Consider the following 10,000-nt stretch of genomic DNA (forward strand, 5'->3'; position numbering starts at 1 on the left):
AGTATTGACAGCAGTGTGTCTCTGTACTGAAACACAGACAGTATTGACAGCAGTGTGTCTCTGTACTGAAACAGACAGTATTGACAGCAGTGTCTCTGTACTGAAACACAGACAGTATTGACAGCAGTGTGTGTCTGTACTGAAACACAGACAGTATTGACAGCAGTGTGCTCTGTACTGAAACACAGACAGTATTGACAGCAGTGTGTCTCTGTACTGAAACACAGACAGTATTGACAGCAGTGTGGTCTCTGTACTGAAACACAGACAGTATTGACAGCAGTGTGTCTCTGTACTGAAACACAGACAGTATTGACAGCAGTGTGTCTCTGTACTGAAACACAGACAGTATTGACAGCAGTGTGCTCTGTACTGAAACACAGACAGTATTGACAGCAGTGTGTCTCTGTACTGAAACACAGACAGTATTGACAGCAGTGTGTGTCTGTACTGAAACAGACAGTATTGACAGCAGTGTGTCTCTGTACTGAAACACAGACAGTATTGACAGCAATGTGTGTCTGTACTGAGACACTGACAGTATTGACAGCAGTGTGTGTCTCTGTACTGAAACACAGACAGTATTGACAGCAGTGTGTGTCTCTGTACTGAAACACAGACAGTATTGACAGCAGTGTGTCTCTGTACTGAAACACAGACAGTATTGACAGCAGTGTGTGTCTCTGTACTGAAACACAGACAGTACTGACAGCAATGTGTGTCTGTACTGAAACACAGACAGTATTGACAGCAATGTGTGTCTGTACTGAAACACAGACAGTATTGACAGCAGTGTGTGTCTGTACTGAAACACAGACAGTATTGACAGCAGTGTGTCTCTGTACTGAAACACAGACAGTATTGACAGCAGTGTGTCTCTGTACTGAAACACAGACAGTATTGACAGCAGTGTGTGTCTCTGTACTGAAACACAGACAGTATTGACAGCAGTGTGTGTCTGTACTGAAACACAGACAGTATTGACAGCAGTGTGTGTCTCTGTACTGAAACACAGACAGTATTGACAGCAGTGTGTCTCTGTACTGAAACACAGACAGTATTGACAGCAATGTGTGTCTGTACTGAAACACAGACAGTATTGACAGCAGTGTGTCTGTACTGAAACACAGACAGTATTGACATCAGTGTGTCTGTACTGAAACACAGACAGTATTGACAGCAGTGTGTGTCTCTACTGAAACACAGACAGTATTGACAGCAGTGTGTCTCTGTACTGAAACACAGACAGTACTGACAGCAGTGTGTCTCTGTACTGAAACACAGACAGTATTGACATCAGTGTGTCTCTGTACTGAAACACAGACAGTATTGACAGCAGTGTGTCTGTACTGAAACACAGACAGTATTGACAGCAGTGTGTGTCTCTGTACTGAAACACAGTATTGACAGCAGTGTGTCTCTACTGAAACACAGACAGTATTGACAGCAGTGTGCTCTGTACTGAAACACAGACAGTACTGACAGCAGTGTGTCTCTGTACTGAAACACAGACAGTATTGACATCAGTGTGTCTCTGTACTGAAACACAGACAGTATTGACAGCAGTGTGTCTGTACTGAAACACAGACAGTATTGACACCAGTGTGTGTCTCTGTACTGAAACACAGACAGTATTGACAGCAGTGTGTGTCTGTACTGAAACACAGACAGTATTGACAGCAGTGTCTCTGTACTGAAACACAGACAGTATTGACAGCAGTGTGTGTCTCTGTACTGAAACACAGACAGTATTGACAGCAGTGTGTCTCTGTACTGAAACACAGACAGTATTGACAGCAGTGTGTGTCTGTACTGAAACACAGACAGTATTGACAGCAGTGTCTCTGTACTGAAACACAGACAGTATTGACAGCAGTGTGTCTCTGTACTGAAACACAGACAGTATTGACAGCAGTGTGTCTGTACTGAAACACAGACAGTATTGACAGCAGTGTGTCTCTGTACTGAAACACAGACAGTATTGACAGCAGTGTGTCTGTACTGAAACACAGACAGTATTGACAGCAGTGTGTGTCTCTGTACTGAAACACAGACAGTATTGACAGCAGTGTGTCTCTGTACTGAAACACAGACAGTATTGACACTGCCGTTTCTCTTCCTTTCCACATGCATGGCAATTTTTTTGAGGACAGTTGTAAAATGTCAACCCGAATCTTTTGGAATCGATCTGACGGGCGCAACAGCCGAGTGGTTAAAGCGTTGGACTTTCAATCTGAGGGTTCCGGGTTTGAATCACGGTAACGGCGCCTGGTGGGTAAAGGGTGGAGATTTTTACGATCTCCCAGGTCAACATATGTGCAGACCTGCTAGTGCCTGAACCCCCTTCGTGTGATTACACAAGCAGAAGATCAAATACGCACGTTAAAGATCCTGTAATCCATGTCAGCGTTCGGTGGGTTATGGAAACAAGAACATACCCAGCATGCACACCCCCGAAAGCCGAGTATGGCTGCCTACATGGCGGGTTAAAAACGGTCATACACGTAAAAAGCCCACTCGCGTATTTCCGAGTGAACGTGGGAGCTGCAGCCCACGAACGCAGAAGAAGAAGAAGAAGGAATCGATTTGTTTTTTTTATTTTTTTATTTTAAACAGTTGAGCAACATGCACCACACCCAGTGTGTGTTATGACCGCGTTGTTAACAGCCAAAGCCAAACCATGCCTGACAGCATCACAAACTTCTTCTTCTTCTGCGTTCACTCGTATGCACACGAGTGGGCTTTTACGTGTATGACCGTTTTTACCCCGCCATGTAGGCAGCCGTTTTCGGGGGTGTTCATGCTGGGTATGTTCTTGTTTCCATAACCCACCGACCGCTGACATCTAACAGGATCTTTAACGTGCGTATTTGATGTTCTGCTTGCATATACACACGAAGGGGGTTCAGGCACTAGCAGGTCTGCACATATGTTGACCTGGGAGATCGTAAAAATCTCCACCCTTTACCCACCAGGCGCCGTCACCGTGATTCGAACCCGGGACCCTCAGATTGACAGTCCAACGCTTTAACCACTCGGCTATTGCGCCCGTCAGCATCACAAACAAACAGATGACAATATAAATTCCAAGGGTGATAACATGAACCATGCAGACTGTCGGACACCCACCCACCAGTCAATCTGCAAGGTTCGTACTGTCAGCGTCACTGTTCACTGAAATGTATTCCACGCTGACATCCTACTCCTTGACACATCCGAATCCATGTATTGTTTAGGCTTGTGTGTGTGTGTGTGTGTGTGTGTGTGTGTGTGTGTGTGCGTGAGAGAGAGAGAGAGAGAGAGAGAGAGAGAGAGAGAGAGAGAGAGAGAGGAACAGTGTTTTGATATGTGGAGTGATGGCCTACAGGTAACGCGTCCGCCTAGGAAGCGAGAGAATCTGAGCACGCTGGTTCGAATCACGGCTCAGCCGCCGATATTTTCTCCCCCTCCACTGGAACCTTGAGTGGTGGTCTGGACGCTAGTCATTTGGATGAGACGATAAACCGAGGTCCCGTGTGCAGCAGGCACTTAGCGTAGGTAAAAGAAACCACGGCAACGAAAGGGTTGTTCCTGGTAAAATTCTGTAGAAAAATCCACTTCGATAGGAAAAACAAATAAAACTGCACACAGGAAAAAAAATATGAAAAAAATGGGTGGCGCTGTCAGTGTAGCGACGAGCTCTCCCTGTGGAGAGCAGCCCGAATTTCACACAGAGAAATCTGTTGTGATAAAAAGAAATACAAATACAAAAATATGTGACTATATGGCTGGCACATCGCTTGGCGTACTCCACAGATTGACACGAGCTTAGAGTTGGTCCGACAGCGAAACAATACATGTGAGATCAATAGTTTTCTCCACTGCAATGCGAATCCATTTTCAGCTTAGTCTTTTCTCAAGGGCAAGACATTCTCCACCACATTCCAAGTCTCGCCCATACCAGCCAGGACAACAGTTGCCGCCTCTGCTGTTATGATGGTCACACAGCTGGACACAACTGACCGTCATACATACATAATTATGTGGTCGGTACCTTACCTGACTTTATTATCTTCACTGGACTGTCCGTAGTACTCCACAACAGCGTAGGCGATGAAAAAGGGGTTGTACTCGATGTCAGTGGCCCGCAGGTTAAACAGCCCTGGGCATCACAAGAATTTTCAGTGTCAGTTTTACGGCATGCAGAATGATCCATACGCGCTACACCACGTCTGCTTAAAGACAAACAAAAACCCTCAAAGAGCAGAAGCCTGACCTCCGCACAATCCCAGCGTGCTGGTCAGCCCTTAATTAAGAGCCTACCCAAGGTTGGTGTGAAACACTGCCTGAAATAAGATCAAAGTAAATGAACATTTTGAACAAACAAGTAAAATTAATGCATGAAAATGTAATAGAAACAGAAGTTGCATAGAAGTCCAACGTTTGAAATACAATAAGAATCAAACTGGGCCATTTTCGGTGAACTTATGCACATTCATACACGCGTGCTTACTCAACAAACTCACAGGCCACTTCATCCAGACTGGTGACCACGTAGTGTAGTGCAGTGTAGTGTGGTGTAGTGCAGTGTAGTGCAGTGTAGTGTAGTGTAGTGTAGTGTAGTGTAGTGTAGTGTAGTGCAGTGCAGTCCAGTGTAGTGTAGTGCAGTGCAGTGCAGTGTAGTGTAGTGCAGTGCAGTGTAGTGCAGTGTAGTGCAGTGCAGTGTAGTGTAGTGCAGTGCAGTGTAGTGTAGTGCAGTGCAGTGTAGTGTAGTGCAGTGCAGTGTAGTGCAGTGCAGTGTAGTGTAGTGCAGTGCAGTGTAGTGTAGTGCAGTGTAGTGCAGTGCAGTGTAGTGTAGTGCAGTGCAGTGTAGTGTAGTGCAGTGCAGTGCAGTGCAGTGCAGTGTAGTGTAGTGCAGTGCAGTGTAGTTTTGAACACACAACTCACAGGCCACTTCATCCAGACTGGTGACCACGTAGGCCCCGTGCAGCCCTCTCTCCTCCATGGCCTCCTGTACCCCCAACACCTTCTCCTGCCAGCTCTTCCCTGCACACACACACACACACACACACACACAAGCATACACACACACACACATACACACAGTCACAGACACAGACACAGACACAATGATACACACACACACACACACACACACACACACACACAACACACACGAGAATCAAGAATCCAGTTAATCCTTTGACCCCTTTCTGGGCCCAGAGCATATAAAATAACGCCATTGGAATCACAAAACAAAATTAAAACGGAAAGAACAATTGAAACAACGAATTTGGTGATTAAAAAAAAGCCAGTCTCAACAGGTAATTTATGACGACGACACCTGAGCTATACTGATGAAAAGATAGAGCAGTCAGGTAGAGAGGTGACCTGCAAGACAGAACTGCCGGACATAATTCTAGTTTCAACCAAAAAGTGAACAGCCATAGCTTTATATACTTTAAAAGATTCAGCATTTCATCAATTTGACAAAACCTTTTTACCACCAGAATGTACATAAATTTGACAAAACCTTTTTACCACCAGAATGTACATAAATTTGACAAAACCTTTTTACCACCAGAATGTACATAAATTTGACAAAACCTTTTTACCACCAGAATGTACATAAATTTGACAAAACCTTTTTACCACCAGAATGTACATAAATTTGACAAAACCTTTTTACCACCAGAATGTATTTTGCCATACCTCCAATAAAAACTCACATAAAGAAACAAAAACAAAACAAAAGAAATATCAACTGGTCTCAGTATCCTCATAATAATGATAATTATCATAATAGTAAAATAAGATAAGATAAGATATAATGAGATGATATGAGATAAGATCAGATGAGATGAAATTTTTATTGTCTGCGAATTCTTGTGGCTCGTGAACACGCAATATCACACACATTTGAAGTTTAAGCAAAATCACGTTTAGAACATGAACACCCATTCAAACAAGCAACACAATAACTTTGGACAATAAGATTGCGGTTGAACGGTCAACAAACACCACATGTCACTGACACGGAAACACTGGATAAGCCAGCATTCACACCCCGCTACACACACACACACACACACACACACACACACACACACACACACACACATGTATGACAGTCAGTCGTGTACCGACAATCAGAACAGCAGAAGAGGTAACTACAGTCCCAACTATCTTGGCTAGAATTTTATTATAGTGGAGAGTGTCTTGCCCAAGTTACATCCCCACTCTCTTGGCCGAGAGGGTTTTAGGACAGTCAGTGTCGGGATGGTTCCCAAAGGTCATCTAGCCCCCAAGGCTGCAGCACTAAGAGCCAGTGCAATCTTGCCTCCTAGTTTGAGAGTCATAGTCCTTCACAAAAGTCTAAACTGTAAATGATTTCCCACTGTCCACATCCATACGCACCAATGCAGTTACACCCCTTCCTCTCACACACACACACACACACACACACACACACACACACACACACACACAAGTCAATATACACTGGCAACAAGATATCGCCAGCCATACTACATCATTATCATGGTTAAAACCGACCGCATGGGAAACATATATCATTCAATAAAATGTTACATACGACGATAATTACACATGGCGTACAGCGCAGGCAATCAAAAAATTCATAAAGATAATTAATCATTGAAATAGATTAATGAATAAGAATTAATGTAGACCACATAAGAAAACATTTCCCAGAACATATAGACAACTAACTAAGTAACTAACTAAATGCATGCTTAAATAAATAAATGAACAAATAAATAAATAAATAAACAGACAAACAAATAGATAACAGCATAACGTGGTAAAAAAAGCACAGAAATATTCGAGCGAGTTAAAATGGAACTTTTTATGATTGTTGTTGAGTCCTGAAAACAACAACAAACAACCAACTATTCCCCTTCCCCCCCAAAACCCCTCCACACCCGCACCCCAGCGTTGCCCCCACCCCAGTGTTGCCCCCACCCCAGCAATGCCCCCACCCCAGCGTTGCCCCCACCCCAGCGTTGCCCCCACCCCAGCAATGCCCCCACCCCAGTGTTGCCCCCACCCCAGTGTTGCCCCCACCCCAGCGTTGCCCCCACCGGCGTATTGGAGGTCCCAGGCGTTGATGGGGGTCATGGGGGGAGCGGGCTTGTCGGTCCAGGCGGCGTCCACAGGGTTGTCGGTCACCTGCTCCATGGTGATGTTGGCTGCAGTCAGGGCGCTCTCCAGGGTCTGCCACTGACCTGTGGGACACACACACACATACACCTGGGGTAGTGTGGGGTGGTGTGGTGTGGTGTGAGGTGGGGTTGGGTGGTGTGGGGTGGTGCAGTGTGTTAGGGTGTGGTGTGGTGTGGTGTGGTGGGGTGAGGTGGGGTGGTGTGGTGTGGTGTGGTGTGGTGGTGTGTGGTGTGGTGTGGTATGGTGTGGTGTGGTGTGGTGTGGTGTGGTGTGGTGTGTTAGGGTGTGGTGTGGTGTGGTGTGGTGGGGTGTAGAGTGGAGTGGGGTGGTGTGGTGTGGTGTGGTGTGTTAGGGTGTGGTGTGGTGTGGTGTGGTGTGTTAAGGTGTGGTGGTGTGTGGTGTGGTGTGGTGTGGTAGGGTGTGTTGTGGTGTGGTGTGGTGTGTTAGGGTGTGGTGTGGTGTGTGGTGGTGGTATGGTGTGGTGTGGTGTGGTGGTGTGGGGTGGTGGGGTGTAGTGTGGTGTGGGGTGGTGGGGTGTGGTGTGGTGTGGTTTGGTGTGGTGGGATATAGTGTGGGGTGGTGGTGTGGGGTGGTGGGGTGTGGTGGGTTGTGGTGTGGGGTGGTGGGGTGTAGTGTGGTGTGGTGTGGTGGGCCTGCCCTTTACCCGTGGGACACACACACACCTTGGGTAGTGTAGTGTGGTGTGGTGTGTGGGGGTGGTATGGTGTGGTGTGGGGTGGTGGGGTGTAGTGTGGTGTGGTGTGGGGTGTGGTGTGGGGTGGTGTGGTGTGGGGTGGTGGGGTGTGGTGTGGTGTGGGGTGGTGGGGTGTAGTGTGGTGTGGGGTGTGGTGTGGTGTGGTGGGCCTGCCCTTTACCCGTGGGACACACACACCTTGGGTAGTGTAGTGTGGTGTGGTGTGGTGTGGTGTGGTGTGGTGTGGTGTGGTGTGGTGTGGTGTGGTGTGGTGTGGTGTGGTGTGGTGTGGGGTGGTGGGGTGTAGTGTGGTGTGGTGTGGTGTGGTGTGGGGTGGTGGGGTGTGGTGTGGTGTGGTGTGGTGTGGTGTGGGGTGGTGGGGTGTGGTGTGGTGTGGTGTGGTGGGCCTGCCCTTTACCCGTGGGACACACACACCTTGGGTAGTGTAGTGTGTTGTGGTGTAGTGTGGTGTGTGGGGTGGTATGGTGTGGTGTGGTGGTGTGGTGTAGTGTGGTGTGGGGTGGTGGGGTGTAGTGTGGTGTGGTGTGGTGGGGTGTGGTGTGGTGTGGGGTGGTGGGGTGTAGTGTGGTGTGGGGTGGTGGGGTGTAGTGTAGTGTGTTGTGGTGTGGTGGGGTGGGGTGGTATGGTGTGGTGTGGTGTGTGGGGTGGTATGGTGTGGTGTGGTGTGGTGTGGTGTGGTTGTGGTGTGGTGTGGTGGGGTGGGGTGGGGCGGGGTGGGGTGTGGGTAGTATGGTGGGCCTGCCACTTACCCGTGGGACACACACACTTTGTGTATTGTGGTGTGGTGTGGTGTGGTGTGGTGTGGGGTGGTGTGGGGCTGTGTGGTGTTGTGGAATGTTGGGTGGAGTGAGTTGTTGGGGGGGTGGTGGTGTGGTGTGGTCTGGTGTGGTGTGGTGTTGGGTGTATAATGGTGTGGTGATGTTTGGTGTGGTGGGGTGGTGTGTAGGTTAGTGTGGTGATGTGTGGCGTTGTGTGGTGTGGTATGGGGTGGTGTGGTGTTTGGTGTGGTGTGGTGTATGGTAGTGTGGTGTGGTGTGCTTTGGCGTGGTGTGGTGTGGTGTGGTACGGGGTGGTGTGGTGTGGTGTTTGGTGTGGTGTGGTGTAGGGTAGTGTTGTGTGGTTTGGTATGGTGTGGTGTGGTGTGGTTTGGTGTGGTACGGGGTGGTGTGGTGTGGTACGGGGTGGTGTGGTGTGGTGTGGTGTGGTACGGGGTGGTGTGGTGTGGTGTGGTGTGGTGTGGTACGGGGTGGTGTGGTGTGGTGTGGTTTGGTGTGGTGTGGTACGGGGTGGTGTGGTGTGGTGTGGTGGGCCCTGCCACTCACCTGTGGGAAACACACACATACACATCTGGTGTGGTGTGTTGTGGTGTGTTGTGGTGTGGTGTGGTGTGTTGTGGTGTGGTGTGCTGTGTCGGGTTGTTCTGCTCAGTATTGTACTATGCTGTGTTTTGCTGTGTTCTATTGTACTGCGCTTTACTGTATGTTCTGCGTTATGTTATACTGTGCTGCCTTTACTGTATTGTACTGTGCTGTGGTCTACTCTGCTTTATTGTACTGTGCTGTGTTGTACTGTGCTGTGTTGTACTATGCTTTACTGTACTGTGCTTTACTGTACTGTGCTGTGCCTTACTGTACTGTGCTATGCTGTAGTGTGCTTTACTGTACTGTGCTGTGTTGTAGTGTAGTGTGCTTTACTGTACTGTGCTGTGTTGTAGTGTAGAGTGCTTTACTGTACTGTGCTGTGCTGTCTTGTACTATGCTTTACTGTACTGTGCTTTACTGAACTGTGCTGTGCTTTACTGTACTGTACTGTGTTGTACTGTGCTTTATTGCATTGTACTGTGCTGTGTATTACTGTATTGTACTGTACTGTGGTATGTTGTACTGTGCTTTACTGTACTGTACTGTGTTGTACTGTGCTTTATTGCATTGTACTGTGCTGTGTTGTAGTGTGCTTTACTGTACTGTGCTGTGCTGTACTGTGCTTTATTGCATTGTACTGTGCTGTGTTGTAGTGTGCTTTACTGTACTGTGCTGTGTTGTACTGTGCTTTATTGCATTGTACTGTGCTGTGTTGTAGTGTGCTTTACTGTACTGTGCTGTGCTGTACTGTGCTTTATTG

General features: G+C 47.7%; 1 protein-coding gene across 2 annotated transcripts in view; it reads right to left on the minus strand.

The window, feature by feature from the left end:
• Positions 1-10,000, minus strand: part of LOC143283161 (xaa-Pro aminopeptidase 1-like) — a 74,767-nt gene that overhangs the window by 26,311 nt on the left and 38,456 nt on the right. For both annotated transcript variants that reach the window (XM_076589314.1, XM_076589313.1), the window contains exons 7-9: positions 7,083-7,226; positions 4,927-5,025; positions 4,039-4,141 (exon numbers count right to left, since the gene is read on the minus strand). In XM_076589314.1, the coding sequence (XP_076445429.1) occupies positions 4,039-4,141; positions 4,927-5,025; positions 7,083-7,226 (346 nt within the window). The remainder of the gene's footprint in view (positions 1-4,038; positions 4,142-4,926; positions 5,026-7,082; positions 7,227-10,000) is intronic.

The sequence above is a fragment of the Babylonia areolata genome, chromosome 6 (assembly GCF_041734735.1).
Source record: "Babylonia areolata isolate BAREFJ2019XMU chromosome 6, ASM4173473v1, whole genome shotgun sequence".
Taxonomy (NCBI): Eukaryota; Metazoa; Mollusca; class Gastropoda; order Neogastropoda; family Buccinidae; genus Babylonia; species Babylonia areolata.